Source organism: Geospiza fortis, unplaced genomic scaffold (assembly GCF_000277835.1).
Source record: "Geospiza fortis unplaced genomic scaffold, GeoFor_1.0 scaffold16, whole genome shotgun sequence".
Classification (NCBI taxonomy): Eukaryota; Metazoa; Chordata; class Aves; order Passeriformes; family Thraupidae; genus Geospiza; species Geospiza fortis.
In genome coordinates, this window is record NW_005054302.1 from 16,911,421 (window position 1) to 16,929,817 (window position 18,397).

An 18,397-nucleotide genomic window follows, 5' to 3' on the forward strand; every position below is an offset into this window, starting at 1 on the left:
AATGCCAGTGCTGCCCATTCCCGTGCTAAATGCTGTGGGTGGATGTGGAATGAATGGGTGGCTACACTGGTCCTACATCAGGACTCAGAGTCTGAGTAGCCTCATCAGGTCTCCATATGACAAGTTCAATACTCTTCATTGTGAGTAGACCTGATTATGGAAGAGTAATTTAGATTTGGAGGTAACTGAGGTCAGCAAATACCTTTGGAGGTCTCTGAACCAGCTCCCACTCAAGGCAGGTCTAGCTTGAAGTTAGGGCCAAGTCTGGAGGTAAATCATGTTACTCCTGGTCTCATCCAGGCAGGTTCTGACCAGCTCCCAAGATGGACATCACCCACCCCATCTGGGTTTTTTGTTGTTCTGCCCTTCATTGTGAAGCCTTTTCCTTACATCTAATGAGGCTTTTCCGTCGCACCTCATGCTATCCCCATGCTTCTCTCAGTAGAGTTGGGTCCATCCTTTCTACACCCTCCAGACAGGAGCACTCCTGGACCTCCCAGGGTTTCCCGTGTCCTACATTCTCAGGCAGTCACAGCTTGTCTGGTGGTGTAAGTACAGCCTCACTATTTGGCATTATGTTTTTCCATCCCATCCTTAATCAGGCACTCCAGCATCCCATCAGAAATGCTGTCAGTGCCCTCACGTCCCAGAGAGAAATCTTTATTTTCCTAAGATTGACCATGCAGCACAAAAGCTACTGAAATCTTTCCAAACAGAGAACTCCCCTAAAATAAATATGAAGGGAAATGTTTTCCACATTGTGTCACTGCTGTGTTGCTCGTCCCGTTCACAGCGGGCGGAGATGGGGAGCAGGTCCTCCAGCTCACCCCAGTGTACCTGTAGCTCTGAGCCATCCCACACCCTTCCTTCCCTGGTAGCAAACATCTCTGATGGCAGGAGCTCTTTATGAAGTTTGTGGTTTTTTAAATGATCTTACAAATAAAGGGGCTGTGTTTGTGCCTCTCCTCCTTGAAACCCCCTCTCTCACCCAGCCGTGAGTGATGCTCGGTGCAGGACGTGTCCTGCTGGCTCTGCTGCCCTTGGGTGGATGTCACATGTAGTGATTCCGCATGTGCTCTGAAGCCTAATTACACCTCCAGGAGTGGGAAAAAAAATCCCGGGAGGGAAGGTCAGTTTGACAGCCTCAGATATGCACTGGGTTGGGTTGTTTTTTGGTTTTATTTGCATCTCCTTTGCTCTATTCCTCAGCAAGGAAGAGGCGCTTTGTGCCCAGCAAGGTTTCCCGTGCCCCGCAGGGTCTCGCCGCTGCAGCGTGGTGTTATTAGCGCTGCCAATCACGGCTCCCGGAGCGGGGCTGATAATGAGCCCACCCTGAGCTCGGCAGGCTGGCGTGTGATCAGCAGGGAACAGCCTCCATCCCTCTGCAGGGTGCGAGGAGCAGGGCTGGGACCTGCCTGTTCCCAGCACCCTATGGAAGGGTGCTGTGAGCCGGCAGTGGGCAAGGAGAACCACGGGGGGATCTGGAAGGGCAGGAGTGGGGCTCAGGGAGCTCTCTTTGCCCTGGGAATTGGGGCTGTGTGAGGGCAACCAGTGAGCACAATCACCTGCATAGACAGAGGGGGCTTTCTTGCTGCTTACAAATCTACTCCCAAGCCACATTTCCTTTGAGTTAACACTTACACAAGGAGGGGAGAGGTGTTCTTGCATGAATAATAAAACCAGCATCCTCCTGTCCATCAGACGAGATAAAAAGCCCCTAGGGACACAGAGGAAGACAACATTATTATACAGGTCACCAGTAGGTTATTCTGCAATCCTCCTGTATGGGGCTTCACTTGCTGATGCTGGTAGCACCAGGCACAACAGGGGACCCTGTTCCTGCTGCAGGGCTGTGGGGAGGGGTGGGCAGGACAGGATCTGCCCCCAGTGCTGGGTTACAGAGTCCAACAGCTGTAATTCTTGCAGATGGCAAAACCAGCACACCACTGAAGGACCCAAGCCACCCAAAACATGCTCCCGGCATACCCCCAGCATCCCCATCCACCTTTCCCAGGGGTGATCTTGCCAGGATGGCTAAAGTCGTGGCAGCCTGGAGGGGACACAATGGATGGAAAGAACAGTGAGACCTTTCCAGGTGTTGTGGTCTTTCTCACCTTCTTCTGAAGTGTGAACTCCTCTCTGCCACACCAGATGTGAATGGAGCCAGAGGGAGAACGTGCTCAATGGGATGCAAGACTAATCTGCACTGCAGAGTGAAAACTGTGGGGCTGGGACAGACTTCTGGCTTTCTGTGGATATGATGGCACCCCCATTGGCATCTGGTGGCTGCAGAGCAATGACAGGGGCCATCCTGCACCCAGGGCCTCTCTGGTTCTGGGCAAATCTGGGACACACGCACCTGCTTGCCCTGCTATGGGGTTTCCTGCTTGAATCACACAGTCCCCAGCTTCATCTTGGTGTGAGAAATTTGCCTGATGTCATGGCTAGGTCACTCATCCTGCCTGCCAGCTTGGATTAGATGCTGTGATTTGTGTCAGGTCAGGTTTTGGAAGGTTTATTTCACACTGCTGGTGTGCAGTGCTGGTGGGCATGAAGTTGTTGTCAGGGGGAGAAGGACCAGGACAGAGAGATTTCCTGGGAAATATACAGGTACTCTCCTGTCCTGTCCTGTCCTGTCCTGTCCTGTCCTGTCCTGTCCTCTCCTGTCCTCTCCTCTCCTCTCCTCTCCTCTCCTCTCCTCTCCTCTCCTCCCTATATGTGCTATAAGGGTATGGTGGTAAAAATATTAGTGTTTCAGATAGGAGAGATGTGGCTCAGAAGTTGATCCTAATTGAAAGAAATCCCTTTCAACCCAAAGCTAACAGTCTCTGACTGTTTCAAACTCCTCACTTCGAAGCTAAGGTAATATTGGATGGGCCACTCCTACAGGCCCCACCAAGAGCCATCTCTCCATGTTGTCACTATTTGCTTCCTTCTCACAATTGTGGCACTTGGCAAGTTCCCCAGGAATGGATACCTGGCTTTACTGATATTTAAATTATTATTTTCCTCACCTCTTTTCTTTTTTTTCTGAGGCAGCGTATGGGCTGGATCTCTGTGTTCACTTTGCAGAGAACAGGGGAGCAGAGAGGAGGATCCTGTCTGAATGTCCCTCACTATAACCATAGTCAATAAAGCCTCTCTCTGGGCTGTCAGTCAAAACATTTGGATTATTAGGCTCTTGGAGGCCCCAGATTCTCTGAGCTCTCTACCCTGATGCCACCAGTTCTGTCACAGCGTTGGACCATCAGCACAGCCACAGGGGACATGAGGGACCTCACTCCTGGAGCAGTGGGATGGTATCTCCTGCCACCCATGGTGGTATCTCAGTTGCTCAAGAGCAGCTGCCTGTTTGGTTTGGCTCTTCTGGTTCCTCCTCCAGCAGATGGAACAGGAAGGGTCCCAACCACTGCCTGAGCCCCCCAAACATCCTTACTAGGTACACTCAGCCAGTGAACCCAGCAGTGCTGCCTCACCTCTGCCACCCCAGCTTCCCATAAAACAGCCAGCTCCAGGTAGCATCCAGCTGGAAAGAACTCTGTTTTGTGAACCTTAACTTTGCCACTGCACCGTTGAGGTGGAAAAAAACTGAGCAGCAGCCACGGTTCTCAGTGCCCAGGGAGGATTCACATCGCAATAGGAGCATGGTGGGCACTTTTTTTTAACAAACAAGTCTTTAAAAGAAGTACTTGCCAAGTGTCAAAATATTTCTCAGTGATATTAAGGGCCTTCGGCAGCCGTAATTTAACCGTGAAGGAACCTGATGCCGGCAAAGGACCGCACAGCTGGAAATTTGTGCTGCAAAGCAGCGTTTTATGGCTGTTAAGCTGTTGGCCTCTCAACATTGTAAAGCTGTTAAACAAACACAGCCCTTGGCTCCCAACACGTGTCAGGGAGGCACAATGTTTTGGCAGGAGCAGACTGATGGCAACAGGGGCTCCAGAAGAGCTGTGAAGAGGTAGAAATAAGCAGAGGAAGAAAATTCAGGTGGAGGATGAGATGCCTGTGTGCCATTTCAGCCTCGTGCTGGGAGAAAGTGGTCTTGGAAAGTGTGTGTAGGTTCACATGGAGTTGGATCCTCCCTTGGTTTGGCATCAGATAAGATTGCCACACACGTTTGGATCCCATACATCTTACCGCTGTCATAGCTGCAGGTCAGTAGACACTTAAATCACTCTCTTGCAGGAAGGTGATATTCTAGGGAAGCCTAAATGTAGAACGTTTGGGTGGTATTGGTAGCTTTGAATGGGGAAATAGGAGTCCCAGGAGGATGAGCCACATGCTGCAAAGTACATATTCTTTGCTGCATATAGTGACACATTGAAGCAAGCTGTGTTGGTGCCAACAGAGATGCCCCAAGAGCAGCCACAGCCTGGCAAACACAAACTGAGCCCTGGTCCCAATAAAGGCACAGCAAATCCACAGGGAAGAAATAAAATACACTTGCTGAGCCCAGCACTCAAAAATTCAGAGAAAATGCCCACAAAAATAAGGAGGTTCCTGTCTATTTCTTTAATGTTTACTTCCACTCTCTTCTAGCAATTGTTGCTTATTCCTCTGGCTTGGAAGCTGATCTTAGGAGGCAGGAACAGCTGGTCCTGCTGCAGGGAAGTGTGGTGGGAGATGCCTCCAGCTGTGCTGCTTGCAGCCACCTGTCCAGGACAGGCACTCCTTAGGCTGCTGCCATGAGCTCATTTTCTGGGTCAGAAGCTGTATTACAAGAACACCCGTGACTCTTTATCATCAGGAGGGCACCACACAGAGATGGGCAGGGTGGTCTTCCCAAAGCTTGTGGGACTCCTGCCCTGTCCAGTGCTGACACTCTCCAATGATGCTCCACCTCCTGAAGCTTTCCAGGAAATGTTGTGCCTGCAAGACCCATTCTTTCGCAGCCAGCCTATGTTAAAACTTACCCAAAGCAACCAGACTGTGCATGTTACACTGTTTTCTCTGCCAGATCTTGACTGTGTGGTATCTTTCATTGCTACCAGACAGGCCAAAGAGAACTGGAGGAGTTGTGGTTCTCACACTGGTGATAAAAAGAGAGGTTGTGGTAGCATCATTCGTCTTGCTTGCAGCATTCCCTCCTGTTTTTTCCATGAAAACTCTAAATTCCAAAGTCTAGTTTCTGCACTTTGTGGGTTTTGTAATGCACTGTCTCAGCCATGAAGGGAGGCTGCAAGACTGGACTCAACATGGTTGGAAAGCAACAAGCTAAGCAGCAAGAACTGGTGCTGGATGTCTGCATTCAGGTGCTGGTTCCTGTGGTTGCACAACTCCATCTTCTTGCAGTCCTTCACTGATGCATGCCCATGTCTTAGTCCTGCCAGGTGGCTGCAAAGAAATGACTCAGTGTTAACAGGAAGAAGCTAATGGGACATTTACCACCTAGAACTAGGAAAAAAATGTTCATAGGTTTGTTTCCCAATGATTTGGGTGATCCATTTTGAGGAGATGGGCTAGTAAATTATTGCTTCTGCCTGATGAAATTGGTTTTTCCCTCCCTGATGGACAGAGCTCCACTGTATCTATTTTGTCACTCAAAAGCAGCCATTTTGATGAGAAGTGGGTGAGATTAAGCCAAAATCTGCTAGCCTTGCACGTCCTCTTGCTAAGCAATTTGCTGCTTCACTGCCTTTGGAAGATTGCATGGAAGTTGCTTTCCTGGCACCAGGAGCCGTTTTAAGAATTAGTGCAAAACTAATTTGATTACAAATCTCAAAGACATCAACAAAAGCTATTTTTAAGCTTTTGAGAAGTGTGGTCTGAATCAGACTGTTCAGGGAAAACACCACAGGAGTTTCTTACCATTATTTCAGCGATGAAATTCTCCAAAACTGTGGGATCCTGGTGCAGTTGGCTGGCTGAGATCTAGCACGCGCCCATCACCAATATGTAAAGCTTGTGCTCAGCACCTGGGCATTATCACGAGGGACCCAGCACACTCCTTGCCTTGGTGCCTCTCTTGGATTACTGTAGGTGTTTGTTCTTCCTTCTTAGAAATATCGTGTGCTTCCTCATAACCCAACCTCTTATAATCATCAGAACTCCAAAGCTGGTTATATATATAAATATAAATAAGGTAAATCTCATACAAAAAGCACCACTGTCAGAGCCAGGGTGGGATGGTGGGGATCACATCTCCTCCCTCGACATCCTCTGGTACAAACTGAAGTCTGTGTCAGGTAATGCAGGAGCACTGGTCACAATTCACATCATGCTTGTCCACATGCTCCTCTCAAACATTTGCTGCCTTCCAAGACACTCTTTTAAGGACTGTGCTTAGATGTAATCCTTCCCTTCCCTAGGCCATGGGAGCTGAGGCCTCTGCAAGGGAGCATAGCTCTGCAAAGGGTGGCAGCTCGAGGTGGTCCCTCAACCCTTTTCATCCCTCCCACAGGTGCCATGATCCTCACACAGAGCACACCCCAAAGAAACACTCTGCTCACCTCATGGGATGGGGGGTTACACCTGCACAATTTTCCTTCTAATTTCAGTTTTAGCCTTTAACACGTTATCCTTGTGGCTATTCCCTCTCCTGTGGGATCCCAGATGTGTCTGGCGTGGGGAGGGCAGCAGGGCCGCAGCTCTCAGGGCCAGGGCTGATGGCTGACATTTGTTTTGCTGGTTTGCTTCAAGCTTCACAACCCCCTGAGTCCATTCCGCAGGTAGTTTGGCCAAGAGCTGCTGTCAGCAGTGCTTGGAAGAATCAATGATAACCTTTTCCTTTGCTAAGGAGTTGCCTACATGCCAGGGAGCAGAGGATGCTGAAAAACAAATGAAGCTGGGATTCTCCATGGGTCTCCCTGGCATTATTCCTGATATTTAAAAGTTGTCCTTTGGTTTTATTAGTCTTTCTATTCTGGCATTTAAACAGAGATTGGCATGGTCAGTATCTGCAGACACATCCTATGATGCTCTCAGGGGTTTCTCTGAAGGTTAGGACACCCCGGGTTCTGCATCCAAAGTGCCTCAGTTCTTCCGAGCTGCTGGAAGGCATTTTGGCAATACACAGTAATGCCACTGCACAGATCATGGAGAGAAGGGCATTTGGGTCCCAGGAGCATGTCTGGGCTGTAGGGTAGGAGCAAGGTTCCTCTGAGCCTCAAGACTGGCACCTTTTGGGGTCATCTTATGTTATGATGCTATGTTGGTATTTAATTCTCCTGAATTTTAGTATCAAACTCAAGAACTGACCTGAGTCTATGCACCTCTTGCGGGTATGCCTGAGCAGCTTCTCAGAGCACCCCATGGTGGAGAAGTGTCATGTCCCTCTGTGTCACCCTGTGCCTAGCAGTGGATTTTTGCTCTCACAGATGCAGCAGTGAGGTTCATTCTTGTTGTTGTCTTGGTTTCAGGCATGGAAGAAACGCTGGTTCGTCCTGCGCAGCGGTCGGATGAGTGGTGACCCCGATGTCCTGGAGTACTACAAAAATGACCACTCCAAGAAACCTTTGCGTGTCATCAACCTCAATTTCTGCGAGCAGGTGGACGCGGGCCTCACCTTCAACAAGAAGGAGCTGCAAGACAGCTACATCTTCGACATCAAGACGAGCGACAGGACCTTCTACCTGGTGGCTGAGACCGAGGACGACATGAACAAATGGGTCCGCAGCATCTGCCAGATCTGTGGCTTCAACCAGTCCGAGGAGAACACAGGTACCATGAGAGACAGGTCCATTGCTAAGAGCATCTTCTCTCCTGTCCTCTCAATGGGCCCCAGGCCTCTTTCAGATCAGACCTCTGGGAGGGGAGTGCAGCCTGCCACAAGGCTGGGGAGGCTGAAATGAGAAATGGATGGACATGTGGGAAACTTTGATGAGGCTTTCCTGCCTTTGACATCTAAAGAGCTGTCTTGGCTATTGTGAAAGTCAGTCATTTTTACCCTCCATAACTGTAGAGCTTTCAGTCTCTTACAAGAAGTTGGTGGTGTTTGGGGACTTCTTTAGCTGCAGCCTTTGTCCCTATCCATCGCCAAAATCCCCTTGAGAGTGGTGGGAACCAGCAGTGAAAATCCCCTTTGCTCAGACGTTTCAATCCCTTGATGGAGTCAATCCCTTGATGCAGTAGGGGGAGAAGCTTTCCTGGAACCATTTTCCTCTCTACTGCAGTTTTCCCTGCTGGCAGACTCTCCTGTGCATGACAGACATACTCTCTGCACCTGCATCCGCATGTCTTCCTGGAACCCTCAGGGAAAGCACTGGGAGGAGGGAAGGAAAACTCCAGGTAGTTTATGTGCAGTGAGGGGACATGTTGTCTGAGTTGTGCTCCGCCATCCAAACTCGATTGCACTTGGGTAAGCCTGTGCATTGAGCACTGGTGAACTGCCTCTGCTTTCCCAGCACCACGAGGGCACACATAAAACCTGAGTGAGATGGGATGGGGAAGTGAGCATGGCGTGCAGCTCTGTAGTCACCTGCCCATCCCATTATCCATGGTAGCATCTCTGGGTACCTTTTGCTTCATCTCATCCTTGGTCCAGTCTCATCCAGGGGACTGCAGGCCTGTGCTCTGTCTGCATGAAACTCCCCGTAACAACGTCCAGCTTGGATCTGTTTTGGTCCTTCGTGGAGCAGCTGCCATCCGCACGAGTTGAAACCCTGCCAAGAGCTTGTCAGGCAGGACAGCAAACAAAGCACCACAGCAGCGCGGATGCGATCTTCACTGACTGACGCATGAGGCAGGATGTCACCTTGGCAATGGGTGCACAAGTGGCAGAAAGGATCCTTGATAACGTTGCCAGCCAGGTCTTTCAGGGAAAGGTCAGGCTAAATAAATTACATACCGTTCCAATGTCAGCAGAGCAGCCCTCGAGGTTCAGCAAAATTGTTCAGGCCCCTTTTTTAAGAGCTGTTTCATTGCAAGATTTTCCATTTTGCGTGCGTTCAGCTGGGGGAACTGTTTTTCTTCTCATTTAGTAAAATGAGCTTTCAGCCCAGCGGCAGCAGGATCGATACGGGACTTCAGTGAAATATAAATCTGGGCAGCAAAAGGAAAAACAATCTCCCACTTGCAAGTGCATCTGTCCCAAAGGGCACACAGGGATCATCAGGCTGCAGAGATCCAAGCACTATTCCCTGCAGGATCATGGAGTGACATCAGCAAAAGAGGAACAAAAATCCCTATTTGTAACAGAATCACAGCTCGTAAATGCTGTAGGGAAAGTACCCACTTGAAACAGTACCCAGCTGCCAAAGTTTGATTTTCTGAGTAAGCCAAGAAAAAGCCTGCAATGGCGAATGCAGCAGATGTGTCCAGATGCTGCAGCAGAGAGGGAGCATGAATTATTCAGGGCTGGCGCTTCACTTCGGTCCTTGCTGAAGCAGTGACCCCATGCTCACCTTTCCTTCACCATCCCTGCTAAGTAATGGCAAATAAATCATCAGTATCCCAAAGTGGGTAATGTTCATTTAAAGAATCCATGGCCTGAGGCTGGGTAAAGAAGTTGAGGGGTCATTGGAGCACGATGGGTGTTGGAAGTCTTGTCCATCTTGGCATGTATAAGCTCATCATGGGGTGCATCCTTCATGGGGTGTCAGCTGGAGGGAGTAATGAAACAGTCGTAGCAATGTTTGTAAATCTGCTGTGCTGTGCTGTGCTCCCTCTTCATCACCTTCTTGAAGTCAAGGGTGGATGGATGGGAGAGGAACAAGAGTTTGTGCGAGATTAAGACAGTTCCTGGGTAGAAACAGAGCTGGGGACACTTGGCAGTTTGTTCTTGGACTTTCTCCCCTCATCCTCAAGCTTCTCTGCCTTGTTGTGGCCTCTGCCTTGGAGAATGAATGAGTTGGTAATTGGATGAACCAAAAGGGGGGAGGAAAAGGTTACCATCATGAGCAGGAATAGCTCCATGCTAATTGTAGCAATTAATTAACTAAATCTCCTTCTCCCAGCAGACAGGCAGCATGGTGGAACAAGATCAGGAACTGCCAGGGAAGCCACTGTGCACATTTTTCTGGTTGTACTTGTTCCTGGGTGTGTGACTGCTTTACACTGGCCCAAAGCCTTGCTGGGTCTGGCCCCACAGCCAGGCTGTTCCCAGCTGGGCTGTACTCACATCCCAGCTAGGAGAACACTCCATCACCAGCAAACACAGTGACTGCAGTTGCCATCATATGCTGAGTTACTGCCACCTTGAAGGGACACCCCACATCAGCTGAGCCCCAGTCACTGGTCACTGTAGGTTTGCTTATAACCCAGTGGTGATGGAGGACAAACTCATTAGCTTTTGGGGCAGTTTGGGTAAAAGCCTGTTGCACCAGCTCCCCATGGTCGTAGGGAAAAGGCAGGGTAAGAAAGCCTTTTAGCATGATTTAGTAAGCAAATGGGCAACCTGGAGTTGCAGTGATGCCAACCTTCTGCACCAGTGTGGGACCGTGCTTAGGTGCTACCAACGCTCCCAAAAGGCGACACAAATAAAAGGCAAACAGATTTACACCCTTTGATGCTTCTTTCCGTTTGCAGCTCAAGGGGAGACTGCAAATTTTCTGTCACTTGGTTTTCACATTAGTCCTTCATGTTCTGTCTAGACAGGGGGACTCTCAGGATTAAGGAGGCTGGACTTTGGGGCAGTTTAATGTCATGCTATGGCTCACTGCTGGTTTGCTGATCTCCAGCTGCATTATACATCTGGTTCAGCGGAAGGAAGCTCGTTTCAGCCTCGGGGGCCTGAATGTCAGTGAAGCAGAGGGTCCTGCCTGCTGTCCCAAGGAGCAGCTGCTCAGAAAAGCTGCCCCGGTGGCTTTGTTCCCTGCCCCGACCTGAAAATAATTGCAGAGCAGCACGATTGCATCTGCCAGGAGAAGGGAAATTAAATTGATTCTAAAGTGTTTACCCAGACTGTGGCAAAGCTCTTTGTTTCTGTTAACACCTATTTACTTTGAGAGCTAATTACGATTTTTGAACAAGCAGAGCCTCACAGGATCCCGGCTCCTCTGCGTGTCTGAGGAAGCCGACCATGCTCAAGGAAAGTAGATTTGCTCCTGTGTCAGTGCTGCCTTTACTCTGCAGTTTGTACTGCTGCCACCTTGAGTGATCCAAGTACAGTGGGGGGAGACCAGCCTGGGACCCTGGGCCACAGACTACATGAGAAAGGCCAGCACGTGGGTATTTCAAACCATCAGCATTTTCCCTGCCCTACTGGGCAGGCAGCCAGGGCTCAGCTGTGAACTGGATTTTCTCATATGCTTTGTTTGTTGAAGTTAAAAAAATACCAAATCCCACTAAACATATCTCATGTGTCATTAACCCTTTCTGAAGCTAATGCTTCAGCCAAAACCCCTCCTTGTCCCATCCCCAGTGTGACAGAGGTGCAGCTCCAGCAGCCTGTAGTTTAATTTCTCACAAACCAGTGTTTGTGCCCCTGCAGTGAGCATGTCCTTGCAGGGGCCCTGTGCAAGGATTAGTTACTTTGAAGGAGGCAGTACCTTTATTAACTTTATGTCAATTTACTGTGCCACCCTCCAGTGGCAGTACTGTGCCATTATCTCCCTGGAGCTCCTCTTCTACCTTCCCCATGGAAAAGGGGCTCTTTCAGGGGCTTGGATTTGTGGGTGCTGACCAGACATGGGTGGGAGTTTAAAAGCTTATTCATGCACATCATTAATGTCCCTGTGCTAGAGGTTTAACCCAGACATGAAACCAGGGAAGGGAATATTTTTGTGTAAGTAAATGTCCTTGTTCTGAGCTGAAAGCTCCCTCCACTTGGAGACTTGGAGAGGGTGAGGAAGGCGTAGGAAAAGGATGGCACTGGGCTCCTGCCCTGATGGGTTGTGTCTGGCAGCAGTAGCCTCTCCCACCCAGTCCAGGCATGTTATCCTCTTCTTTTTTTTTTTTTTTTTTGGTCCCTCTGGGACTTAATTTATTTATTTCTCTACTTTGCTCTAGAGCAATTCTGGGTTCTGGCTAAGTCCCCACTCCATCTCCAAGGCGTGGTGTTGGTATTTTACATCATGACAGGGAGCAATCCCAGCAATATCTTGCTGAACATAGGTCAGGTCTGAGCATTAAAGTTTAATGGAGATGTGTCTGTCCTTCCTCCTTCAACTCAGACATGCTCATTCTAGCAGTTTAGTGGATCAGCCTCTGGATACCACTCACTTTCTGCTCGCACTGGTGAGATCTGCACCTCACACACCTGGGTGTCTTTGGCTTGGTTCTGCCTCAGACCCTCCACCAGTTGTCCCATTCCAGCCCACAAGAGCAAATTTATTGCTTTCACTTGACTTGCTTTGGCTGGGGGTCCCACATGGGCCACAGGCTGGTTGCCCCCAGCCTGCTGCCTGCAAGTCTGTGTCACGAGCCCATCTGGCTGCTCTTGCACGCTCCTCACTTCTCTCCCAAAAGCATGTTTGTCCTAGAAACAGGCCAGAGAAACCTCCAGCCCCACTGATTCCTTGCAGCTGGGTTTGCCTGGTTGTTTGCCCAACAAAGGGAGCTCAAGATGGACCAGAGAAGAAAACAACAGAGGTACCCCTGAAGACTTGCTGGGAGGACAGAAGCTGCCCAAAACTTCGTGAAGAGGCTGTGGGCTGCAAGACTAGGGTAAAACCATGTTTGAACGTTGTATACCACCCACCTCTCCCAAACACACCCAGGCCAGCAGTGTTCCCCATCCCTTTGTGCAGGAGCAGGGCACCAGGGAGCATGTGCAAGGTGACAGTTCCTGCGTTCTTGCCACCACTGCCTCTCCCATGGCCAGGAAGAACCAAAGCAGAGGGGAAATACACAAGACCAGGTACTTCCTTGCGATAGTGCCTAGCACATGCCTCTTTCCTTCCCTGTTTGTCCCATGGAGGAGTTAAAAGCCCAGAGCCCAGCCAGGGACTGTGCAGAGGTGAGGAATGTGGGATGAGAAATGGGGACAAGGAGGGGTATGTGGGGGTGTCCTTGTGTCCCTGACAGCACCCGAGCCCTGCTGTGTGTTGTTTTGGGATCTGCAGGCAGCACTGCCACCTAAGGGCAATGGAGCAGGCAGCCCCTTGTGGAGCCTTGTGCCCACATGACTTCCTAGAATTATAGAATGCTCTGGGTTGGAGGTGACCTTAAAGATCATCCAGTTCCAACCCCTCACCATGGGCAGGGATACCTTCCACCAGACCAGGTTGCTCTAAGCCCCATCCAACTTGGCCTGGAACACTTCCAGGGATGGGGCTCCACAACTTCTCTGTGCAGCCTGTGCCAGTGCTTCACCACCCTCACAGGAAAGAATTTTTTCCTAATATATAATTTAAACCTGCCCCCTGTCAGTTTAAATTTATTCCCCCTTGTACCACTTGACTTTTTAACTTCTGTTGCCATAAATCAATTGGTCTTGACTTCATCTTTAAGCCCTGATATGAGTTGTACTTGGATATCAGCTCACATGGAGGCCAGTCTGTCCCTTCAGACAGTACAACAAGCATTCAACAAGAGTATGTTTGAGTTGAGCTTGACCATGGGACGGACAGGGCATATCTGGTTGGGTTCATTCCAGACATGTCACCTTCCTATGTTTGTTGACCTACCCAAAGACCTAATATCCCCTGCCCCATTTGGAGATAGCTTGTGTTGGGACAGGAATGTGGAGCCTTGAGTGCTGTACTCTGACCTGCTGTCCCACCATACATACAGATGCAGCCCTTTCCTCAGTGTTCCCATCAATACTTACAGCACTCAGTGTCAAGGAGCTCCTTCTTTTAAAACACCTAGATCTAATAGTTGCACACTTCAAGGGCATTTGGATCAGACCCCCGTCATCCTTTTCTTCCATGTTCTGAGTGTTCCTAGCAAGAGAAATAGCTGTGGCTGCAGATTTTCTCCAGAGGCCAAACGTAGATGTCATATCTCAGCCCCAGGTTCGACCCAGCCTCGCTGGAATAGGTGGGGGAGGCCTGGTGGCCCAAACTTACTTTGCACCAAGCTCATGGTTAAACTTCAGGTGCACACAAGCACCTTCTTGCCAAAGTCACAGTTCATTCCTTAGCCTTCCTGCCACTTTAAATTTGTTCCAAACTTCCCTGACCCTGGTTTTCCTGCTCCACAAACAGCAAGTTATTTTAAGATCTGACACTGTTCAGCTTTTATTTCTGTGTAAACAATACCGGAGATGGAGTGATATTGGCACAAGGGAGCAGCTTGAGAGCAGTTAACTGCCTGCTGTCTTTTTCCCCCTTTTTTCCCTCTTTCCCTCTGGACATAAGCTAGCTGTGGTACTGATGAGTCTGCTGAAGAGCAGAGCGCCAATAATGACCTGGAATTGGCTTCCTAGAGGACAGAAACAGGGGGAGATCCTTGCTGATCTCTACCAGCTGGTCAGGGTGTCCTTGCTGTGATTCTCCTGGCAGTTTGGAGAGGGAACTGATGCCGCTAAGAGTGAGACATGTTTGGGTGGTTGTAGTCTGTCCACTTCTTGGAAGAAAATGAAAAAATATGTATAGAATATGTCTAATCATTTGCACTCTGAAAGTGGCCATTTCTTTCCCTTGGTTCTCCAAGGAATAGGACTGATGAGATCAGGTGTCCACTTTCTACTGAAACTCATCCCACCTGTGTCAAGATGGCTATCAAGGCCTTTGCTATCAAGCTGGATCTTCAGTTATTTCATTTTCATAATTTCATTTACACCAGACAACGAGCAACTTCTGCTATTCTTCCATACCTTATTTCTCTTGCTGTACTCTGCCCTTCAGCATGCTGCCTTCCCAGGAACATTGCAGGACCACAGTCAACACTGCACTGCTGGGGTGGTCACTGTCCTTGATACCAAGAGGAAGAAGAGGAAGTTTCCTGCCCATGTAGGTGCCAAGAAAAGGACTGAGGCAAGCATGCAGAAGGTTTTAGCAAGGGAAAGTGTCTTAAGGTACATGATTAGAAAAGCAATTTTCTGGCTTCAGGGCATCTGATGCAATCAAATCTCTGACATCTGCAATGCTTGGACCAAGGCTTTCTTCACAGTTTGGGTTTTGGAAATTTAGGAATTTTTAGCATTTTCTTATTTAGATGTTTTTATTGTGACTGTGGACATTTTGAAGAGGTAAAACTGAAAAAAATCCAGAAGATATGTGTTTGCAAACCCATAACTGCCATCCCAGAGAGTCCATTGGAAGATAAGTATTTTTTAAGCCTCCTTTGACCATACCCAGCACTGATGGGAACTGGCAGAGGATGCAGCTGTTTGTGGGAGCACAAGGTTTATAGGCAAAAAATGCTCTTATCTCGCTGCAAATAATAAAACCATCAACCAGCAATAAAAAAAATTTATGCTCAGCTTTCAAAAAGGACCAACAGTCAAAATACTCCAGCTCTTCTTGACTGTTTCCCAGCTGGCGCCCAGCTCAAGGGTATCCAACTGGCCTCTTCTGAAGATAAATACAGAGCTGGAGGACTGGGGCCTTTGGGGAAAATCCTGCCCTTTCCTGGCCAAAATCCCACTGGTTTAGCTGAGCTGAGGCTGGGGTTTTAGTGGGAGAGAAGGAAGAAATGTGAAGTTCGAGAGGTTTGAACGTTTTTAGCCCTAAAAGCATTGCCCAGCCTTTGCAGCACAGGTTTCCTAGCAGAGATTTGCAAGCTGAGTTCACATCTCAGCCCTGGGCAGGGCTGTCTCCTGGCCTGGCACCCAGAATCAGAAACCCATTTAACATAATTCTTTGTTTTGTAATTGGCTTATATGGCTATGAGCCCTGTCAGATGAGCTCTGTTAGTTTAATGGGCACAGAGGAATTTTTAGGGTGACTTACTGACCGTGGAAAAATGAGCACGGCAGACGGTATCAGCAGTGCATCAAAAAACAAAACCATGCAGAGCCTTGGAAACAAAAACAGCTGATGGACTTGGAGTGAAGTGACACTGTCTGGGCAGAACTGAGGGAGACAGGGAGGGAGAGAGGCATTTTTGGGTGTCAGCCAACTAAGAGGAAACTCTCAGTCACATTCGCCTGCATTTATATTTCCCAGAGGGGTCTTGGGACTGTTGTAGCCCATGTGCCCCAGTCATGCACTTTGAGATTCATGAAGCTGCCATGAATCTGTGTCTGCAGAGTTTCTCAGGCATCAGGCAGGACACAGATCCATGAGTGATGCCCAATACATAGGAACCAGACTGGCAAATGCAATGGACAGAGAACTCCAAAATGCAAGTGCAAGCAGGCTGGACAAGGGGAAAAAAATCACCTTTGCAAAGGATAATTTTTTGTCAGTTTTTCACAATGTGGCACTTTTTTCCCCCCCACATAAATGTATTTCCCCATTTCTTCCCTCCATACATTTCCCATTGTTCCCTCCAAAGCTTTGAGAGGAACATGGTTTTATATGTCCTGCACACTGCTTTGTAAAACCTGATAAAGCCAGGACAGATTTAGACTCTCATTTCCCAAGCCCCAATGCCTGTTTGTTTGCTGGTTTGTATTGCTTTATATTTCCAATTAAAACCAAGCCTGAGCAAAGGGAAAGCTTTCTAAAGCCTTTAAAGCCTCCATGTGAAGGCACATGGAGCAGGAAGGAGACATGAAGCTGTCGATTCCTGTGAACTTTCCATGACACCAGTAAGGGTTTGTTTCCAGACTTATTCTTATTTATGAATGCAGTAGCATTTATTACTGATTTTATCTGTAAAGATAGCATTTCTTCCCTAGTCAGTTTCTATGCCTCAGTCATAATTACTGCCTGCTCCTCAAACATACTTTTGATTTATTTGTTGTGGTACAATATCAGAGCTGTAATATTGGCAATTACTTAGGGCTGTGGGGCTTACACCTGATCCAGGGATGCCCTCCTGCCATGTCCCAGCTCCCTCCAGGAAGGCTGAGAGCATCTCTAAGGGTCCATCACAGAGTAGATGTAGCCAAGAAACGTGCCTTCTGCTGTGCCAGGTGCTGCACAAGCACTGAGCAGACAGGCAGCCTCAGCTTGAAAGGATTCATCACTAGGGCACAGCACAGATGTGTTTGGTGCATCTTTTATCCTGCCTGCAGCCATTTGCTGCCAGAGGCACATCAGGGATGGTATCTGTTCCCTCCAAGCTGGGAATGGTCTTTAAAAGGACACTTGGCCACAGTTCCTGAAAAATGTGTTTAAAAATGAGACTGTCCACAAAAATTAGATATTCTGTATCTCTTTTGTTCCCCACTTGCCCACAGTCAGCTGCTTCTCTGTGGGATTCAGACACAGAAGGGAGTTACAGTTTCCATAAGATATCCAGGGACCGTCTGTGCTATTTTTCCATGCTTACAATCACTTTAAGCCACAGAGGATGAAGCAAGTACTTAAAGCTGTGTGAAAAAAGAAGTCCAGCCCCCCAAGAAAGCCAAGAAAACCCACCAACCTGAGTCTTCATCCTTGGAGATACTCAAAACCTGTCTGAACACAGTCCTGACCTGCTGTAGCTGCCCCTGCACCCCTCTGAGTAAAAAAACCTTTTCCTAATATCCAACCTAAATCTCATACCAAACACTTACTGGGCATGTAACTTCCTTTCATACTTACTTGTCACATGCTGAGGAATGCACCTTTGATTGATTGCCACCCTTTATATCTGTTTATTAAAATGGAAAATAACATTTCACCTCAAAAATTTCATCATGTGCTCTCTCAGTTCCACATGACCTAATCCCATCCCAGCCAGCACAGCTGCTTGTGCCAAGTTTTGGTGTGATTACCTCCCATCATTCCACTGCCAAACTGTCCCTGTGCTTGTGCACTGTTGCTTTCGAAAGTAAGCTGGAGTGGAGTGACTCATTGCAATTGCTTTCTTTTTTTTTCCATAACTGACAATGAATCCTCTTTTTGAAGTGTTGGGCAGGTGTCTGGGCACTCACAAATACTTCATCACCTGTAAAAGTGTAGTGAAGGACTGTTGGGCTGCCTGTGGCTCCATCCTCACCTTCATCTCATGGCCGATCGCCTGCCCTGCCAAGCGCCACCTTGTTTGACATTGCTGTGTGTGTAAACCCTCCCCTCAAGCCCGTGTGTGTGCTCTGCTGACTGAACCTTGATAGAAAGCCTTTATGGCGATAATTATTTTTGCTGGCTTGCTGTGATGGTTCATATTGCTCTCCTGTGAGTCATGATGAAGTCTTTCAAATACCCGCTTGAAATCCATAAATTCTGTGATGAATCTTTCTGCTACTTGATGGTTGCTTTGATGATTAGTGTTTGGGTCAAAACCTGGTCAACACGTGGCCTTCCAGCTGAAAACAAAAAGGGAGCTTATAAAAAAGAGGGAGAGTGACTTTTTCCATGGGCAGATGGGGATAGGACAAGGGGGAACAGTTTTAAACTAAAAGAGGAGAGAGTTAGACTAGATGTTATGAGGAAATTCTTTACTTGAGGGTGGTAAAGCACTCAAGAGAAGTGCTCAGAAAAGCTGTGGATGCCCACAGTGTTTAAAGCTAGATTGGATGGGGCTCTGAGCAACCTGGTCT

At 48.4% G+C, this 18,397-nt stretch overlaps 1 protein-coding gene across 6 annotated transcripts in view; it reads left to right on the forward strand.

Moving 5' to 3' along the window:
• The first annotated feature begins 7,358 nt into the window (after positions 1–7,358).
• The window catches only part of GAB2 (GRB2 associated binding protein 2), a 36,996-nt gene continuing 25,957 nt past the window's right edge, over positions 7,359–18,397 (forward strand). For 3 of the 6 annotated variants that reach the window (XM_031065984.1, XM_031065985.1, XM_031065986.1), the window contains exon 1: positions 7,359–7,659. In XM_031065984.1, coding sequence (XP_030921844.1) covers positions 7,398–7,659 — 262 coding nt within the window. In that variant the 5' untranslated portion in view covers positions 7,359–7,397. The remainder of the gene's footprint in view (positions 7,660–18,397) is intronic. The other 3 variants (XR_004082912.1, XM_031065987.1, XM_005417766.2) reach the window with 2 other exon arrangements.